This window comes from Gobio gobio (assembly GCF_949357685.1).
Source record: "Gobio gobio genome assembly, chromosome: 6".
Lineage (NCBI taxonomy): Eukaryota > Metazoa > Chordata > Actinopteri > Cypriniformes > Gobionidae > Gobio > Gobio gobio.
Window position 1 is genome coordinate 39,528,799 of NC_137102.1, and position 21,566 is coordinate 39,550,364.

The 21,566-nt window shown below is 39.8% G+C and overlaps 1 protein-coding gene across 1 annotated transcript; it reads right to left on the minus strand.

Moving 5' to 3' along the window:
• Positions 1-4,048: 4,048 nt before the first annotated feature.
• On the minus strand, positions 4,049-10,384 carry tubb2 (tubulin, beta 2A class IIa). Its single transcript, XM_079818627.1, has 4 exons — positions 10,048-10,384; positions 9,684-9,792; positions 9,115-9,225; positions 4,049-5,747 (listed from the first exon to the last, which is right to left on the minus strand). Exons 1-4 carry the CDS (start codon positions 10,102-10,104, stop codon positions 4,675-4,677), a joined length of 1,350 nt encoding a protein of 449 aa, XP_079674753.1. The 5' UTR covers positions 10,105-10,384; the 3' UTR covers positions 4,049-4,674.
• Between the last annotated feature and the right edge of the window lie 11,182 nt (positions 10,385-21,566).

Here is a 21,566-nt window from a genome sequence, read left to right on the forward strand (position 1 = left end):
CGAATAAAGTCTCCGCAACAGCAATCGATTGAAGCGCTATCTGTGCACGAGCCACCGATACTGAAAACAGCGCCACGAGCACTCTGCATGATTTCAAAAACGCTTTCCAGCGCCAGATCGCCTCTTATGTAACCCTACTAATCAACTAGAGATGCTTAATTTGTATTCAATACAACAACTCAAGCTGCAAGAAAAGGTGCTATTTATTTTCCGCCATCAGCACTGCTGCTACTCCGACAATGTACACAAACAAGCTTCTTCGTCTTCGGCTTTTGCCTTGATACTGTGGGTTACACCATCAACATGCCAGTGGACACTGCCTACTAGCGGTCTGCATGTGTAATTGCACATTGATGTGGACAACAACGCAGAAGTATAAATGAAAACAGACGCGTAACTTGCGGCGGAGAGGATATGGTGTAGACGCAGAAGAATAAATCCGCTTTTACACTTGCCGACTTTGTAAATGGGAACAATTAATGACAGAAGAGACCGATTAATGCTGCCTTCACGTGCTATCGGAATTATCGTAAATACGAGTTTCCTAGGTAAAAATTGCACATGAACGCCCTCTGATGTCATGTTTACCACTGGGAAGTTCGGAAATAATTTTGATACCCCAATTCCCGAGATGGGCGTGTCATAAGTTTTAAACATGGTGGCGGGGAGAACTGGACTGCTGTGGCAGGTCCAAAACAGCTTGGTCGTCTTGTCTTGACATTAACGTAGTACATATTTACATGTGAGTAATCATATGAAGTGTATTGTATGTTTGGTACACAGCGAAAATAGCCTGCATTTGACTGAAATTACAGAATCAGCAGAAAGCGGACTATGTGGAATGTTTATGGTTGTCGGTGCATGGAGACTACAAATGATGATGGTTTTAATAAGACTTTCCCAATAAATAGGCAAGAATAACCTGGTGTCCACCATGATTCCTGTTCACTCCGACAACAAAGCACTTGAATGCAACAAGCTCGTAATCACGACTTCTAAAGTGGGAATTAGGACATTTCCGATAGCACGTGAAGGCAGCATAAAACACCGGGTGTAAACGGGAATGTGTCTCCCTCATCTGGTTAACCAAAATGCATCTGACTACCAGGTGTAAATGGGGCCTAAGTTGAACACAACAAACTCGTGCAGAAACATGTGTTGTTGTTGCTAGGACATGCATAACAAATGAAAACAATAGCTGTGTCCCAATTCAGGGGCATTCCAAGGCCGAATGCGTCACAGCGGCATGATGAAGGCTGTGCCAATTCAAAGGCTCCTTTAAATGCAGCCCACAAATGCTTCCTTTGTTTCCTGCGCCAAGAAGGATCGAACAAGTGGATGCTTTACAGACCAGAATATCCCAAGATTTATTATGAGCTGGTGATGACAGGATTTGTTTGGGGTGAAAATGCCAGATTACACTTTTAGATGCAAGTACTGGGTTTAAACATCTAATACAAATGTAAAAAAAGTGTTGAATTTGATTTCTATCTTGCTAAAATGTAATTTTATAGAAGAGCTTATACTCTTGTGTACATAAATGAACCAAGATAAACAAACCCTTGTTTTGTTTTCAGGCGGTTGAATTGAGTGGCGCTCATCAACGGCAGCTGTCACGGTTGTTAGGTGATCAGAGCAATCCTCCATTGGCTGGACCGCCCCATTTACCAAATGCTCAGTTTGGCTTTTGTGTTCTTCGAAGGACACAGCCTCAATTTCCTGCTTACACGTTCATGGGTCTTATCTGTGCCGCATAGAATCGGAATTGGGTCACTTGAAACCATGTAATGTAAATGTGGCCATAGTCTGAAGCAACAAAAAAAATGTACCCAACATACACTACGCGATTTTCTTCCAAATCGGTCAACTCAGACTGGCCAAAATCTGCAGAACAGCTCTACCGTTGACGACTCCAGACTGTAAATTAGAGCAAAAAGTCTGGGCAAAATTAATTATGCATTTTAACCGCGCGTTCATACTGGCGAGCAGCGGCGCGGCACGTCTTGGACAATGTGGACGTCGAGGAGAGTTGAAGCCTGGTCAACTTTATGGTAATGAGCAATGACGCAGTTCGGCAGCAACCATTTGGAATGTAGAAGTCCTCCGCTTGAGAAGATTCCAGAGAACGCAGTCCTGTAAACTTTTGTTCTGACCACTGTAGTTCCATCTCCGCAGGTAGAGCACTTTCATACGAAACGCAATAACTTGATCATCTATAGTGATGTGCATTTGACAAGAAGCACAACACTATTCATAGGCAACATTTTCGCTCTAGAATGCTTGTTTTTCAGCGGGAATGCAATTTTGTTGCTCAAAACAACACCAATTTTACCAATTGCATTAAGGCTACACTTCAACCAGGACAACAAATGAATGTTAATTAAAGACTAAGGCTAGTAAACGTATAAACTGCATGTTGAAATGAGACTAGCACTTAACCATGAACACCCAAGCCACACCACACAAATGGCTTTTAATTGGTTTATTTCATTAGTAAACATGCAACTATAAGTTCTTTCCATCTATCAATTTCTTACTTTCACATTTAAAAGATTTCTTGAGGTTATACCTTACTTGTGGTCCATCTACACAAATACAGATCAACATGCGTGTTTGCTTTGCGGCCCCTTTAAATAGTTTAAGACCAAGACCGATCTATGTCAAAGCGTCCAGAATCTTTCTACAGCGTTGTTGGTTGAGCAGCCAGAGCAAATTTTGATGCCCTCTCCCGTTTTTCACTTGGAACTTTTATAATATGGTGGTAAAGTCAGTCTCAACTTCTGTTTCATTTTGATCTAAACTTTATTCAAGTAAAAAGAGGCACCAAACTGAACCGACAAACCTGAATGTATAAAGGTGCGCATGTATTAAGGTTTCTCTTCTGCGACTGGTAAACAAACGTAGTTCCGTCCTGTTTACCATGTGATTTACCAGCGTCAGTTGCGTTGCTTCACTGTCATTCATAAATCCTCTCCTGTGGCCTCATGGGATAGTAAAGTGTCCATCGAATGCCATTGAAAGAACTTCAGAATCTTGCCGGAAAAAGTAGGTCATCCAGACCTTTTTTTACTCTTTTATGAATACTGTGAATTTGGGCACTTTTGTCACATTTTGTTAGCCTACTATATATTAAGAATGCGATTTCGGATACAGCCTTCAGGTTATGTGTGTTGGAGCAGGGCTGGAACTAAACCCTGCGGGCTCCTCAAGCCTGTACCATGAAGCCGGTTTAGGTGGATAGCCAGGTATGTTTCAGTTTAGTTTGTGCCAACCTTGGTTTTTAGGCACCGGGACAGTGGCTCGGCTTTTAGTGGTCTTCATCGCCACAGTAACTTAACCTGTCCCAGAGCCGGTCAGCCCTGCAGTGTATGTTCTGGCTAAGATATTCAATTCGAAACTGGACCAATAAGATATTTTCTTCTTGATGTGAGAATGCATTTACATACTTCATATTCTTCAATCTTCTCATGAGAAGTGAATAGCAGTTTCTCTGTTTCAAAGCATGTGATTGGCTGTCCTCTACCAATGTCACACTTTCATGTGCATGCGCTCCATGAACTAGGATCAAAGCCTGAGCTGACAGAGAAAGTTGATGGCACCAACAAAGCCTGATTGGACTGGTTTGGTTTTGTCAAACTAATCCTTTAACCCGGAGTTTATTCAACTACCATCATGGTACGAGCCCCTGAACCTGGTTAAAAAAAAAAGTAAGCATAACTAAGGTTTTTCTTGGCTTAAGACAGTTGTGTCCAATCCTGCTCCTGAAGGACCACCTTCCAGCAAAGTTTAGTTGCAGCCCCAATCAAATACACCTGAACCAGCTCATCAAGGTTTTCAGGATCACTAGAAACGTCCAGACAGGCGAAGTTGGAGCTAAATAGGAGCAGGATTGGACACCCCAGGCTTAAGGGGTTTGTTGTGACAATGTGTTCTCAGTGTAAACTGGTAAAACCATTCTTGCGTAAATGAATTGAGTTGAATGTGTTCTGTTTGAGTTTCACGACTGAGAGTAATGAATGTATGTGTAAATATGAAGTGAACCATTTTTGACAAGAGACTGAGTAACTTGTATTAGTGACCACTTTAATATTTTTAACATGGCAACTGCAGTTTGAAGCATATGTTACAAAACATATCGTAAGATGAACTCATCGCTGTTTACTGAATGACTGTTCACTCGTATCTTTTCTGAACATCAACTAAACACAACAGCACCTTTTGAATTATGATTTAGCAGCACTGTTTGCGTTGCTATGGACATTTTCAGATAAACTAAATGCATTGGTATTGAAAACTACATGGTGGACCACATGGCTATCAGCTGTTTGAAGAGGCTGCTCACCGCAGAGCCAATAGGTGGAGCTTGATATCCAGATCCCCCTCTATGCACATAATGGGTGGAGCTTGACATCCAAATCCCCTTTCTGGACATAATGGGTGGAACTTGATGTCCAAATCCTCCTCTATAGACATAATGGGTGGAGCTTGGCATCCAGATCCCCCTCTATGCACATAATGGGTGGAGCTTGAAGGTCCAGCCACATCCTAACCCTATCCCTAAACATATTTAGGTTAAGATCCACAGAGGTGAAGCTGGACTAGATCAAGTTCCATCCATTACTGGACATCATCTGGCTCTGCAGTGAGCATCACTTGGCTTTCACTTGGACGGTCTCAATGGCGAACGTCTTCCTCCTCTTCAAGATCGTCCTCCTCATACTCGCCCACTTCATCAGCGGTGGCGTCTTGGTACTGCTGGTACTCAGAGACCAGGTCGTTCATGTTGCTCTCTGCCTCTGTGAACTCCATCTCATCCATTCCCTCACCAGTGTACCAGTGCAGGAAAGCCTTGCGTCTGAACATGGCGGTGAACTGCTCTGAAATCCTGCGGAACAGCTCTTGAATGGCTGTGCTATTGCCGATGAACGTGGCTGACATTTTGAGCCCACGTGGTGGGATGTCGCAGACTGCGGTCTTGACGTTGTTGGGGATCCATTCCACGAAATAGCTACTGTTCTTGTTCTGAACACTCAGCATCTGCTCATCCACCTCCTTCATGGACATGCGGCCACGGAAGATGGCTGCCACAGTGAGGTAGCGGCCGTGGCGTGGGTCGCAGGCTGCCATCATGTTCTTGGCGTCAAACATCTGCTGCGTGAGCTCTGGCACTGAAAGAGCACGGTACTGCTGGCTACCACGACTTGTCAGAGGCGCAAACCCAGGCATGAAGAAGTGGAGGCGAGGGAAGGGCACCATGTTTACTGCCAGCTTGCGCAGGTCGGCGTTAAGTTGACCTGGGAATCGCAGGCAGGTGGTGACCCCGCTCATGGTTGCCGAAACAAGGTGGTTCAGGTCGCCGTAGGTAGGAGTGGTGAGTTTCAGTGTGCGAAAGCATATGTCGTAGAGTGCTTCGTTGTCAATGCAGAAGGTCTCATCAGTGTTCTCCACCAGTTGATGCACAGACAGAGTGGCATTGTAGGGCTCCACCACTGTGTCCGACACTTTGGGTGAAGGCATGACGCTGAAAGTGTTCATGATCCGGTCAGGGTACTCTTCACGGATCTTGCTGATGAGGAGGGTGCCCATACCAGACCCGGTGCCGCCTCCCAGGGAGTGCGTGAGCTGGAAGCCCTGCAGGCAGTCGCAGTTCTCGGATTCCTTCCTTACCACGTCCAGCACGGAGTCCACCAACTCTGCTCCCTCTGTGTAGTGGCCTTTGGCCCAATTGTTCCCAGCTCCGCTTTGACCTGAAAGAAAGCCCACATGTCCCAGTTTAAACTTGATGAAATTCATAACACTAACCGATTGAATTAAAGGGTTAGTTGAAACAAAAATTGCCATCATTTACCCACCCTAGTGTTGTAAAACTGAATAACTTTTCCCTCTGTTGAGCTATGACCAAAACAGCACCATAAAAGTAGCCCAAATAATAGGGATTCTCAACTCTGGCCCCTGAGGTCCACTTTTCTACAGAGCTTGGCTCTAATCCTACTCAAACCCATCCTAACAAGCTAATCAAGGGGTTCTTCTCAATACTCAAATTGATGCTTATTCGTTTCCTCACTCCTCCGTCCTCAGCCTGTGACCCGGAAAACTAGTCAAAGAAGGCCATCTTGAAGAATCTCTCAATTCTCTAACTGCCCCACGAGGAAGATTCCTGAGGAGTCATGAGCGAGGATGCACAGGTGTATCCTTCCCTTGCATCCTAAGGGGGTGGAGGTGAGACGCGAGGAAAGGAAACGAGGATGCACAAGAAACACCCAACATCTTCAGGATTACTAGAAAGCTAAAGACAACTGAGTGTGATCAGGGTTGGAGCTAAACTCTGCAGGAAAGTGGACCACAGGGGCTAAAGTTGAGAACCCCTGCCAAACGACATATGTCGACATGATCACTATTTAGATCAGTTTTCCCCTATATACCAGTTTAACGTCTACATAAAACGGAAAGTGCAATAGTCTTTTCTTCCCAATTTGCTCATTAAGGCTGACCGAACACTTGAAGACTTTAAGCCCGATTTTGAGCCCGTTTTGCTGGGGCGTGGCCCGATTCAAGGCGTTTGTCGCGAAAAATCCTCAATTGTGGTGTCATTATGATTATTTTACTGCTCCCGATCGCGTCAGAGCCTCCACGATCTCAAATCAAAAATATCAAACACGTTTGGCTGTCGGGCTGCCTCTGACGTAATGCCTGTGATAGCCAATGAGAGCGAGCGAGCGAGCAAGTTTAACCAACCGGATGTTGTGCTTCTATAGCTGAAACTTGGCAGCCACAAACATGGCACGAAAGTGGAGTAGTGAGAAAAATCATCTATATTCTTTTTTTTCTCCTTTGTTTCTCACTGTAAAACAGAATCAGCTGACAACGTTGATCATCCTCCATTTATTTTTCTTAAGTCTCTGTGAAATCTTGTCACTGTGGAATCGTCCCTACAATCAATGTGTATGGTCTGGATGAATCATCTAGTGTGTGTCCATTTCGGGGTCCAGGTGCCAAAAGAAAACAATAAAAGGTACTAATAAACATGTATGGTTTGCTGTAAATATACCAACAACAAAAAAAGTCATGATCCTAACCATTATCTTCATACAAAATCCCAAGACCAGATAGCGATTCATGAATTGTTAAAATATCCGTGTCTGGGAGCCCAGAGACTACGCCTAAAAAAACGTAACTTAAATGTGTAATATGAATAAATAGTTCTCATAAGCGGCGGTTGAGATGGTATTCTCACTTGAAACAAGTGGAGGCTTGGACATGGAAATGGTGTTACTAATGTCACGACTTAACAAGTGGTTTGTGACATATCTGTGTGAAACCCTTCTGGAACAAGAACAAATGTAGGGCGGGGCTGGATTTTGTCCGTGGGGAATTGATTGGATGGTGGTGGTTTGCTATTGGTGGATCTCATGTGAGTGACAGGTTGACCCGCCCTCGTCATCATTTTTCACTCGGGGGTAAAAGAAGAAATGCTGACAGATTGCAGAACCATTGCGCATGGTTGGATTAATTCAATGCATGCGCACTACCTAGTGGATCCCTCTATTTGAGCATTCAATCACCAGTACATGTGATTGTCTGCGAAATGTCTAACTGCTAAATAATGCTGTTAGCATTAACAGTCTGCGCAGTATATTTGAATTGAATGCGAGCAGGACTGCTGATTGAGAAGTACGGCAGAGGGGAAGATTTTCACTGAATAACACTAAAATTGCAATCTGTTTTATAGCTCTAGAAGACGTGGAATATTGCACACAAATTATATAGAGATGTGACTTATCATACTCTGAAAACCACGCCCACGGGGGGGGGCGGGGGGGGGGGCAATCCAACCCTCTCCATTGACTTTATATTGCGTGAAGCTGCCTCCTTGTCATTTCTCCCTTTAGCAGCTTTTGGGCATTGTGCTGTTTTTTTATGTGTCAGGGTGTACAGCAAACAAGCTAAAAATAACCCAGAACTAAGTTTTTATAAGCTGTCATCCCCAAAAAAAAGCGTTTAAGTGCCAAAAGTGGATACAGGCAATTGAGAGTACAACGAGGGGAATGTAATAAGCGACAAGGATATGCTACAAACACATTTTTTTAAAAATTATTTTTAACCATGTCAAATGATTATTGCACACGTACAAGCGGCAACCTCCCGCAGTTTCTCTTGAAGCCAATACGGAAGGGACTTAAACTCGCAATTCATCGACTGGCCACTAGGGACAGGCTCCAGAAGGGAGCAGAATTTCATTGAGCCCCATGTTAAAATGCCCAACTTTACAGCAGATTAAAACATGTTTACAGCCTGGTACAAATTGCGGTTTTGGTCTATAAGGCTAATTTTGCCCTTCATAACAACTGTGAGGGGGGTGAATTTTTTTATAACTCATTCGTTTACATATAAAGCCTTAAAGTTCTGCATAATTAAGGGCGTGGCCACTTTGAGTGACAGGTGGATAGCCATTTATCTGCTGTCTGTTAGTCATTGCGTCACCTCAGCTCCATCCACGTCCCGCCTCTTTGCCCATTTTCTATTATCCGGGAGTGACGCGCTGCCAAGATGGCAACGGCCAGCTCGTCCCTACTTTACGCTTCAGAACTGTTCTTCAGAAACCTATGGGTGACGTCACGGACACTACGTCCATATTTTTTTTTCAGTCTATGCACAATTAGCCATGTTTACTGCACATGTAGGCATACTGAGTGTCAGGATGCCACAATTTACCCATTCTTCCTGCTAATGCTTCATGTCTTATTGCCTGTATACACTTTTGTCTCCTTAAAGGCTGGCTTTTACGGTTTGGTAGCTTATTAAAAGGTAATTCTTTTTTTTTTAGCTTGTTTGCTGTACACCCTGTCACAAAGCAGCTTTTAGGCAATGTTCTGTCTTTTGTTAGAAGCAAGAAATGACAAGGAGGCAGCTTCACACAATACAAAGTCAATGGAGAGGGTTGGATTGTTTCTCACCCCTGGTATGGGCGTGGCCTAAATGTGCTCTGTCTCTATTGGCTGCTTTTATGGTGCTTTTGGAGCGCAGCATCCTCAGTCCCAATTCTGTTTTGTAAAAAATCAAATATGCTTGACAATGAAAAAGCTGTAGGGGAAAATCCAGTTGTTATAAACATACCAAACACAAAATTATCTGGCCTGAAGATTTGTCCAAATGGGCCAGAGCGGACCGAGTCCATAGTGCCAGGCTCCAGGTCCACCAGGATGGCACGAGGGACATACTTGTTTCCTGTGAAATAAAATCATTTTGGTAAAAAAATCCAAAAGAACTTAAAGAGTTCTCAGAGATTGATAAATATACCCCCTCTACATTGCTATCATGTCTGTATAGTAAACGCTGACCCTCTTAAATAAGTGCCGCGTCATCCATCTCTCCCCTGCTCCACCCTTCTAATGACAATGGCAGATACACTCTTTTCTACAGAACACAAAGACACATCTGGCTATTGTTGAATGATTGCGCTAAAACTACCCCACAATGTTTAAATAAAGCAATTGGGTTGTGTTTGATTGAAAATCTGTAATGTAGCCATTAAGAAGGAGGTCAGACGGGCCTCTGAAATAGTCAATAACTGACAGCTGGGGGACCAGAGCTGGGAAAAATGACCATCTGGACCTCATGAACAAACAAATGCACACAGGCACATCAAAAACACACCATGCTCATACAAACAATGGCTGACTTACCAGATGCCTCATTGTAATAAACACTTATCCTCTCCAGCTGCAGTTCACTGTCACCTTGATAACTGCCAGTGGGATCAATTCCGTGTTCGTCACTGATCACCTCCCAAAACTGAAACGCAGAAATGGGTTTATTGGTGAATTCGTGTCCAGTTATTTAATGACGCACACTGCAGTTTTCCCAGTCGAGCCACTGCAGACCCTCACCACACCCATCCGCGACATGCCACACAACACAATCACCTTCACAACCGCAGATAGCAAACTGGTCACTTTCTTTTCGTTCTCTTTTGCAATAGAGAGGAAAATGACCTGCGCATCTACGAAAAGCTGTGAGATATGAATATAGATGCATGTATAATCTTACCTTGGCACCAATCTGGTTGCCGCACTGTCCGGCCTGGAGATGTACGATTTCCCTCATTGTGCTGTCTGTGATGCTGGAGATGCGATCTGCGTGTGTCACTGCAGCTGATGCGGCTCTGCCTCTCGACCAGAGATCAGCTCGAGCTCACTCGCCTCTCGGCCAATCACGAGCCGCGGGTTTGATGCAGTGGAAGTGCTGCAGCAGCGCATGTCCTTACGTCACTCCTGCTCGGTGACGCGTTCAAGCGTTCCAAATGCTGATTCATCAACGTTTACGACTAAACGCGACGCCATGGAACGCACACGCCTGTCACTTGGGATTGAATAATTGTATTTATAAATGAGATGTAATGCTAGTTTTGTTTCTAGTCCACTCTTAAAACGAATATGTATTTGTTTACTCCCATAACGTTCCTGCAGAGGGCAGCGAGACTCTATATTGCGATTGTAATGTGCTGAATTCAGGGACAATGTGGCCATTTCTAATTATTCAGGGGGACTTGTCCATTTCAATGGTGGTTACAGCCCCATGCTCTACATTGGCCAAAAATTCAAACCACCACATTTTAGATTATGTTTAGTGTTTATAGGAAATTTTAAACCGAATGAAATGTAAATGTATAAAACAAAAATCATTTGTGATAGGCTACTAGGCCTATAGCACATGTAGCCTACGTCTCATCTGGAAAGCATCTATTGTGTTCAAACATCTGATAAACATCTTTAAAATGTCAGATTTACATACATTCTACATTTTAAACATCTTAAATATGTTTTGTAAATGTCTATTTAACATCTAACAGGAAATACAGTATCATAGAGATATATTGCAGATGAGCAAACACTAAAAAATACATCTTGCAGATAAAAACATGCACATCAAATAGACGTTTCCGAGTGAACTCCATAGCATTTAAAGTCCCCATGAAATCAAAATGTACGTGTTTCTTTTGTTTTGTTTTGTTTTTTGCTTTTGGTTTGAATATGTTAGCCTCACTTGTAGTTATCTATAAGCTAGTGTGCTCCAAAACGATGACAAAATTAGAAGATAAATGCGTTCAAAACGTACAGGGCCCTACAAGGGTTTTTTGCTAGCTTCAACCAGACGCAGTTATCATTTTCACGTCCAGCTCCACGTTGTTTAAATAGCAAAGGCACTGGCTCCCAAATTTTCGGCCTTTTGCGTGCTGTTCTGCTATTTTGAGAAACTGAAAACGACTGCGCCATTGACCAACAGAAACCTGGTCAAAAGTCAATAGTGCAGTATTTTCCAATCTTGCTCAGATGAGACTCTGATTGGTTTATTGCACGTAACGCCTAAAACACACCCATGATTTATTAAGAGATGAGGTACAACCCTTTTGGATTCAACTAGCAAAAGTGGATTCGGACACGCCCTAAGTGCATTCAGACCATGCGCTCAGATCATTAAAACAGGGCCCACAGTCTCTCACTTCTGCCAATATGGATCACTCTGCACTTCAGCTTCTCATCAGATTTTATGTCTAAGGATTTGTCAATTCAGGGGCGGGTACCTTTGACAAAGACTGATCTGGAGATTCCTTCAGGTTGTGTCGTTATCATTGGATATTCCCCCGAAAGTTACCAAACAATTGGATAAAATGCTTTGTGATTTCATTTGGAAAAACAAGCCACATTATCTGAGAAAAATACATTTTATGCAATTCCAGAGATCATGGTGGTTTAGAGGCGTTGAGTTATGATGCTTAACAATGTATTTATAATAAGTTGGCTTATTCAATATTTAAAGAATAAAGACAGTATTTTGAACTACCGATTCAAGCAATTGGACAACCTCTCATTTTTATTGAAGTGTAATTATTCAATTGACAAAGTACCAGTTAAGCGTGCAAAATTTCATAAACAAGCTCTCATGGCATGGACACTGGCCTACAAGTATAACTTTTATAGGAGATCAACAACAAAGACATCCTATACAAAAATGAATCCCTCTTTTTTGATTACTGGTTTAAAAACAATATTATATTAGTTAGTCAGCTTTTAAACAATGATGAAAATATTAACATATATAAATGTTTTGAATACATTTAAAATACCAGTTAGACCTAAGGAATTTGCTGTTGTAATGGATGCAATCCCCCGAAAAGTATTGATCCTCCTGAGAAATGCATCACAGGAGGAGGATCTCAATTTTAGAAATATCAAGGGAAAAATATTTATTGGTATGTAAATATTTTACAAAATAGTCTCAATATACTTCATAATATTGTTTATCCTCCAGCTCACTTTTTCTGGTCTTCTGTGTTTGGAGATGTGAATTGGCGTAAAGCTTGGCGAACAGTGGATCAATTCTATATTAATAACAATGTGAAAGAAGACTCTTTTAAAATAATGCATAGAATACATCCATTAAAACATGTGCTGGAACGTTTTAAATTAGACATTGATTACTCTTGAAGGTGAAAAGGTGAAACTATTTTTCATTTATTTTTCCCATTGCATACATACAAATATATTTTGGATTGATGTGGAGCATTTAAGAAGAAAAATAAATTAAAGGCCCCATGGCTTGACATTTCCATTTTATGAGGTTTTTCAACATTAATATGAGTTCCCCTCGCCTGTATATGGTCCCCAAGTGGCTAGAAATTTTGATCGGTGTAAACCGAGTTCTGGCTGTCTTTCTCTGCCTTTGAGAAAATGACAGCTCAGACGAGCTGATCTGGAATTCTCCTGTTATGACGTCATAACAGGAACGGTTACCTCCGTTTCCTCTGCCCAGAGAATTTGGCACGCCCATGCAAGCGCCATATTTGTTTGTCCTTGAGAGATCATGGCTTGTGAACGAGTGAATGCTGGCAGTTTCTCAGTGTTTGGATGTACAAATGAAAACAAGTCTTTTTTCAGTTCCTTCTGATCTGTGATCAGTGATTTCTGATGTGTAGCTAATTATTCAAGTTCACACAGAACTTTATTATTCGTGCACACGCTGTGGCTTTTCTCTCTCCTGACAGAACAGTGTTTTCTATCTTGTGAGTCAGTGTTTTTGTAAGTCCTCGTCGCGTCTATCTGTTCTAAAATGTGCATACAGTCGTGAGTTTCTGCTCAACATAGGCAGAGCCACATCTTTAGAGATAAACCTCACGCACGCCGAAGCTCGGGCTGCACTGACCAGTCGGCCTTCAACATCACCGACCCACAGTACTGCATCTGGCCCACAGCGGAGGCACCAAACGCGGCGCGAGATTAAGCAGAAGGGGGGTAAGCGTGGTATATCCGGGCTAGGCTAGCCAGCTATCCCCACAATAAACTGGATTACATTCGATTACTGCTGTTGTGTCTTTGTTTGCGCTGTGTACTCAATGCGCATCAGTGACGAGTTTAATATGATAGGAAAATATCAAAAAATAATGCTATAATCAACACTTATTCGTAACTCGTTCATCTCGACAGCTGTAATGGTACATTACATGTGTTACAAAGTTGGTAGAATTGGGAGGAAGACGGGCTCGGCGTGACTGGGACTCGTGTTTATTCAGAACTCTCAGATACAAACAAAATAAACTTGCGCTGACAGCGCTCTCGCTCTCACAACTCAGTAGTTACAATGTATAACTTTGTTAGCAATCGCTCCGTCTCTGGGTCTCTGGTCCATTAGTGATGTCCAGTTCGCGAACGAATCGTTCTTTTGAACCAGTTCTTTTTAGTGAACCAGTCGAACCAGTTCACCAAATCGGACTGAATCGTTCTAAACGGTTCGCGTCTCGAGTCAGCGCTGATCCATCATTTACTAAAGTTACTAACTTTCTGACATGAGTGACAGCCCCTCCGACTAGAAATAAACTAATAACCTGAAGTATATGCTAGTAACTACAACAGTTCACTGAACTGAGACGTGCTGAGAGAACTGATGAGAAGTGACATCCGTCTCTCTGGCAGGCTTGTTCCTCGTAGACCTCATTAAACCATGCCCCCTCCACTACAAGATCTGAAACTCATTTCAAATGCAAAGATGTCAGCCAATCACAACAGTGGGCGTTTTTACTGAAGTCTCACAGCAGACACGCCCCTTGAAACAGGGCATTCAGCCAGAGGGCAAACATCAGTATAGAAAAAATGCCTTTTATTTCTAAATTATGACATTTTATGATGTAAAAATCACACCAACAATATAAGTACACCTCAGAATACATGATAAAATAAAATTAAAAATCCATGCCATGGGACCTTTAACATTTATTTGACATAATAATATAACGATTATGGAATTGAGAAAGATAAGGCATACTTCATTCATACAATTATTAATTTATTGTTCTGTTTTGTGTTATTGCACAAGTAAAAAGGCAATCAGAGCTTATAACATTGTAAGCAGGTATGAGGTTGTATAAAGTAGGTCCCTTGTACTTTTGTTTGTTATAATTTTCTTCTTGTCCTTTGGTGCTGTTTTATTTTACCTAAGATACTTGGTATTTTTACTTTGAATGAATATGCCTCCTTGTATTGTTCTGGTTTATGGTATAATATATACAGCTCTGGAAGAAATTAAGAGACCACTTAACATTGAGAAATCAATGTTAAGTGGTCTCTTAATTTTTTCCAGTCCAATCAAATGCTCTCTAGAATCAACAACGTCCTGCCACCTATTTTTTCTATATTGTTTATTTATCATGTATACACAATTATCCATGCAGCTTTTAGTGGCAGATGTTATTGACACATTAGAGCGATAAAGAAACAGATGAATGAGTAATAAAGAGCAGGATGTGCTTGATGTTAAAGGGGCTATATGCGTTTTTCTGAAATTTAAACTCGCGACTGACACCTGTGGCCAAAAAACAGAACTGCTCTTCCTTTCTGCTCGCTCTCGCAGCGCGCGCTCGTACGTGCACACTTCACAAGTCATCTGCTGCAAGGAGGTCAACATTATGTTTACAGAGGTAAGAACAGTCAAATACATATATTGTTTGAGATAAGTGTTCTCTCTTATCAAAACGTCAAACGTGTAGCTGACAAACTACACAAAAAATGTATACATTAAATAAATAAATAAATAAACCCATTTCGCCATTGGCCTACACGCTGATGAAGGGCGCACAGACCGAAACTTTCGTAGAATATTAAAAACACAAATCTGAGCACTGTCCTTGACCACTGAGCACTGTCCTTGACCACTTATTATACACAAGTAGCTTACTATCACCAAGTATGAAAGACACATATACATAATACTATTTAGCAATATTTATTGTCTTATTACGTGATAAAATGCATCACACTTTACATCTTCATTTACCTCTTATTTTGTGTTAAGACATTGAAACAACAAATAATGTAGCTTTACATGGCTATATAATAAATAATCCATCAGTTTTATATAGCGCTTTTCTAGACACCCAAAAAGACTTTACATTACTGATGCACTATTCATATTTATTTGTGTGTGTTTGTATATATACAGTATATATATATATATATATATATATATATATATATATATATATATATATATATATATATATATATATATATATATATATATATATATATATATATATATATATATATATATATATATATGTATATATAATTCCCTCCAAGGCTCAAATGCGAAGCCGATGTTCACTCTAGTCCTTGCTCGGCGCCGGTCGAGCGGTGGTGGCAGAGTGATCTGAAACGTTTAACATGAACGCGCTTGACGTCACATCCGCAGACAGCGCGGGAAAAATCCGACCTGACAGAAAATAGGAAAAATAGGATACAGGCTTATAGGTGCACCCACTGTGAGTGGACAAGGTGTCAGTATGCTCATCAGGAGATGTTTGAGTCATAAATGGTAAAATAAAAAGGCTATTGTTATGTTTATTTTGGGGAAAAAGTTGCATATAGCCCCTTTAAAAGAGTTATTAAAAGTGCAATATGTCTCAAAAGAGAACTAATATTCAGTATTCGCACAATGACAGGCAGCTTTCTGTGCGCGGCTAAATGTTTCAATTACACAGAAATATGTCAAAATCTGAGCATTCATGTAAACACAGGCGGTTTATGTCTTGAGTGAAGGTAATCATTTAGGAGCTTCAGATGTTTCAGTATATTAGATCCGTGCATTCGCTCTTAAAGTGAAAGCAGCCTAATAAACCTGCTGCTGTCTCATTAATGGAGAAAATCACTCTCTGATCTTGACTGAATCACTTTTGTAGCTTAATAAATATCAGTGTATATTTAATTGAAGTTTAATTCAATGTACATATAGTATTTACTCATTTAATTAGTATCTTTGTTCTATTGTATGTATTTGCTTGCAATTTGTTTCTTTGTTCTTATTTTATTACTGACTGTTTACTTGTCTTCAATAATGGCACTGAAAAAAAGTGTGGATTTACATGATTTAATTGTGTACATCGGTCCCACATGAATCAATTAAGATAAACAAACATAATGTGTTCACGTAACTTCAAAATCATGGAATGAATACATTTTAAGTGACCCGATTAAGTGGTCTCAAAGTGAATTTTATATGGCTCCCTGACATGTTTCGGGCATTCAATTACACATGTTCATTCATCCATCTTCATTTTCATATATTTTAATGTTACACAACCGAATTATAATACTGTACTAGCTAGTTGACTAACTTTTAGCTAGCAATAGCACACATTAGCATCTTAAATGCTAAGCATTAAAGCTCCTTCAGTAAAGCTGACATTAGTTGTATTAGTCCACAGCCTAAGCAAATGCTCCACTCTTCTCCACAATGGTAATTTATATTGATCTAATAATTCCAACATAATTGAATATTAAACAAAATCAAGTCTCTCCCCTTTCTCATCTTGTTCAAAAATACATAAAATAACACTTTTACATTTAAAATAACAACATTTACTTTCTCTTGATTTAGCCATATGCAAAGCATGCTAGGAATTAACAAGCCCGGCCCAGTTTCAGTTAATGCAACACAAATCATTAATGTAATCTCAACACAAACGGATTAAGTAAACGTCAATTTGACTCATATTTAAGTGGATTGAACACAATCAAATTAAGTTAGGACAAAATGTATAAAAATTGTGTTGCTTTAGCTAATTTTAATTAAGCAATTTGAACAAGCAGTAAAAATCTTTTTTTCAGTGTGCTTGGGAATGCTTTCCTTACACTAGTTGACCTAGTTTTTGCTGTGGTATCGAAACTGGTAATGAGAATAGTGAAATGTGACTGGTATCCAAAATTACCACTGGTATCGTAGCAACCATTCTATAAAAAAAATAAAAAAAAGAAGAGACTATATCATGATTTTGGTCATATCACCCATAATATTATTGCTAGACAGCTGGAAAAGTTCCCACTGTTTTACATGTGATTTATTTAGTTCACCACAAGTAAAGTCTACAGTGTAACTTGGTCAGAAACCCTGTCTTTTTGAGTATGGTGGTAGCGATAGATGAAATGAAAACATACGTTTCTCAGCACACCAAAATGTTCATTGCATTCAGAATATATCCAGATTTCAGCCTACAGGGAGTGCAGAATTATTAGGCACGTTGATTTTCTGATCATATTTTTTTTCCAGGCACATTTGACCAATTCCAAACCACAGTAATCCTAATAACTACTATTGATTTAGTATTTAATAATGTATAAGTGATATATAATTGTTCATGAAGGCTGGAAATGAAAATCACCTTATATTCAGGTGTGCAGAATTATTAGGCATGTTTTCTTTTACAGATAAATTGAGCCAAAAAAGAGATTTAACTCAGACTGAAAAGTCAAAAAGTATTAAATGCCCATGAGAAGGATGCAATACTAATGCAATACTAGACATTGCAGTTAAGGCATGACCATTGGACAGTGAAATGCTCGTTGGGTCAGCAGGATCTGACAAAAACAGGTGGTGAAGAAAAGACACCTATTAACTGCAAAAGAATTAAGAATTAAGGTGAAGAATTAAGGGTGAAACCATCAGGAACCCTTTAGTCTCCAGCGCCACCATTTTCCAGAGCTGCAACCTACCTGGAGTATCCAGAAGTGCAAGGTGTCAGGATCTCAGAGACTTCAGTTAGGTAAAGAATCCTAAAAAATGACCCCCACTAGATAAGAATCACAAGCTGAAGTGTTGTAAAATACATGAAGAAGGTTTTTTTATAGGCTTTATGGACAGATAGGTTGAGAGTGACTCTTGAAGGACCAGCACCACATCCTCTAGTACCACTGTTTGAAGAATTCATCTTCCAGAGTCTGGCAGTACGTTTTGGGAGTTCATTTTTAGTCCATCTCTGCAAAACGGACTTCAGGATGGACTAAAATGAACTCCCAAAACGTACTGCCAGATTCTGGAAGATGAATTCTTCAAACAGTGGTACTAGAGGATGTGGTGCTGGTCCTTCAAGAGTCACTCTCAACCTATAAAACCTATAAAGCCTATAAAAAAACCTTCTTCATGTATTTTACAACACTTCAGCTTATGATTCTTATCTAGTGGGGGTCATGTTTTAGGATTCTTTACCTAACTGAAGTCTCTGAGATCCTGACACCTTGCACTTCTGGAGACTCCAGGTAGGTTGCAGCTCTGGAAAATGGTGGCGCTGGAGACTAAAGGGTTCCTGATGGTTTCACCCTTAATTCTTCACCTTAATTCTTAATTCTTTTGCAGTTAATAGGTGTCTTTTCTTCACCACCTGTTTTTGTCAGATCCTGCTGACCCAACGAGCATTTCACTGTCCAATGGTCATGCCTTAACTGCAATGTCTAGTATTGCATTAGTATTGCATCCTTCTCATGGGCATTTAATACTTTTTGACTTTTCAGTCTGAGTTAAATCTCTTTTTTGGCTCAATTTATCTGTAAAAGAAAACATGCCTAATAATTCTGCACACCTGAATATAAGGTGATTTTCATTTCCAGCCTTCATGAACAATTATATATCACTTATACATTATTAAATACTAAATCAATAGTAGTTATTAGGATTACTGTGGTTTGGAATTGGTCAAATGTGCCTGGAAAAAAAATATGATCAGAAAATCAACGTGCCTAATAATTCTGCACTCCCTGTAGTATTGACACTTCACTGAATGACCAACTCAACATGTATTTTCAAAATGTTGTAAATGTATATATTTTTTCTCCACACAGTATTTTTTTTATTTTATTTTAAGTACATTTCCATGTATTTATTCCCACCTCTGCGCAAGAGCATTGCATTTGTTTTTAAAATAACTAAAATTATAATGTCACTGTATCAGTAAATCAATACGTTTTACCACTGAAACTTAAATGCAAAACTGATTGAAATGCAGTAAATACTGAGGCATTGTCAGCTGTTTTGGGTGGGAGAAACCTTGTGTACAGGGAAACTCTATAACAGGCTTCTGTAAACTATTTTGTCAGCCAACATATTTACACATCCATCAGTAAATCAATAAATATCTCCACAAATATATTTTATTCAATAAAGTATATTACGACACATACAACTTTATATACAAATGCATTAATGCATGTTAAAAAATGTACATGAAACCGCAAACAATAAATTTTTTGGACATTCATCCTCTTGCCAGTGCTCTTGGAGCAGAGCATACATTCTGAGGGAATACCTTTATTAAATACCCTTGTCAACGAGGTCACAAATTTGAATTTGGAAGAGTTTGCATTGACTATACTAATATTCAGTTTTGTAGATCATGCTGAGTCACAGCTGACAGATCTGGTGTGCGGAAGTTATGCTTACCAATATATTTTGGCTTTACCACAATTAGTTCTTATAAAATCTGAAAGAGGTTAACTGTAAAAGAGGTGTATATATATATATATATATATATATATATATATATATATATATATATATATATATATATATATATATATATATATATATATATATATATATATATATATATATATATTATATCAGGTATACATAAACTGTTTACTTCACATTGGCGGATCAACCACTATTTATATATATATATATATGCCAATGTGAAGTACACAGTACCTCAGCAATTTAGCATTACACACTGCACTATTTATTCCCATTGACAGCCAACCTCCACATGCTATTCGCGCAAGTCTAGCATGTCAATCCCAATTCAGAGGCTGCATCCTTTGAAGGCCGAATTTGGCACGATGACAAAGGCTGTCCCAATCCAAAGGCTCCTTTGAATGCGGCCTACTTTCTCTAGGCCACGAAGGAATGTAATCTTTACTAAGTACATAAATGGACCAAGGTGAACCTATTTAGACAGGTTGATTGTGAACCCTGTTTTGTTTTCAGACAGCCCAGTACAAATGTTACTGCCGTTAGGCGACAAGAACAATCTACATATTTCGAAAGACTGGGACGCAGCGAAAGGATATTGTTGTGTGTAATGGTAATGGGTCTCGACTATGAGAGGATATAGCTTTCTTTAGTGTATTCATAGTGTTAGATTTGAACTATGACCTGTTCAATTAGAGCAGTGTAGCATGTAGGAAAAAAGTTATTTGTGATCATATTCGACCCTAATGAAAAACTCAATGTCCAGTGGAGTGTCAAATAATGAGCTGAGGAGCAGATGAACTCAATGCTAAGTTTGGTTTAATAGAGGCGAGTTGGGCCAACTCTCTCCAAGCTACACAAGCTCAGTTTCATGTGTCGTTGTGTATTGAACTACCGTCTTGACTCATTTAAGAACACAAGTATGCACTGTTTAAAGTAGCACTATAGCAGACAGTAGAGTCAAGTCTTCAGACGAGTTTTCTCTCTCAGATCAGCTACTGTCATGGCAAATCAACACTCTGAAAATAATCTTGCTCAGCAAGTTTTATGTTTGAAGCTACCTGAATAACATTGTACAACATAACACATGTATGGCACAAGCATTGAGGAAAACTCTATTGCTCTCTTATGTATTGAGGTTTGTTACTTATACACTGACCAAGCGTTCACTTCAGGATTTGCACACTGAGTGTTTCTTGGCATGGAAGTCAGGTTCATTGAATCATTGAATGACTGAATGGTAGGGATTTTTTTTCTTTGAGATTTGTCCAAACTGTTTGAGGCAATGCAAAGCCAAAACAAATCAAATTGGAAATGGAAAGGTGTGATGTTTCGTTTGAGATTTTGGAGTTGTAGCATGCTCAGTCAGAATGTGGACATACCAAATGTAACAAGATATCCTGAATAGTTAAACAGGAATACAGGAGTAAAAGCTAAAGGAGGTCACTGGATATAAGGAGGCCAATATATTTAAGAAAATGCCCCTGTCCTTGGAATAACAAAACACAAAAGACATCATTTAAGTAACAAATAATCAAAAACTAAAAATTTTATACTGTAGGGCCATAATACTTTTTATTGAATATAAAAAGAAACTAAACGTTAGCTGGATTGATGAAAAATATCCCACAATCATTGGGAATCATTCTTTCCAAGTAATCCAAAGTTACGTTTTTGTGCCAAGTACAGATTTAGATCCATATTGCTTAATGAAATTTTCTTCTAATTGTTTTAGCCTTGACCAACTGTTGACAAACTCATGAATAAGCACACCCACC

What these genes read in the sequence shown, in the direction of transcription:
- tubb2 (XM_079818627.1), bottom strand. Translation starts at nt 10,104, where the DNA reads ATGAGGGAAATCGTACATCTCCAGGCCGGACAGTGCGGCAACCAGATT. An exon ending in GCAACCAGATTGGTGCCAAG is followed by an intron (nt 9,793 to 10,047) that starts GTAAGATTATAC and finishes TCTGCGTTTCAG; the next exon opens with TTTTGGGAGGTGATCAGTGA. An exon ending in GCCAGATAATTTTGTGTTTG is followed by an intron (nt 5,748 to 9,114) that starts GTATGTTTATAA and finishes GCTTTCTTTCAG; the next exon opens with GTCAAAGCGGAGCTGGGAAC.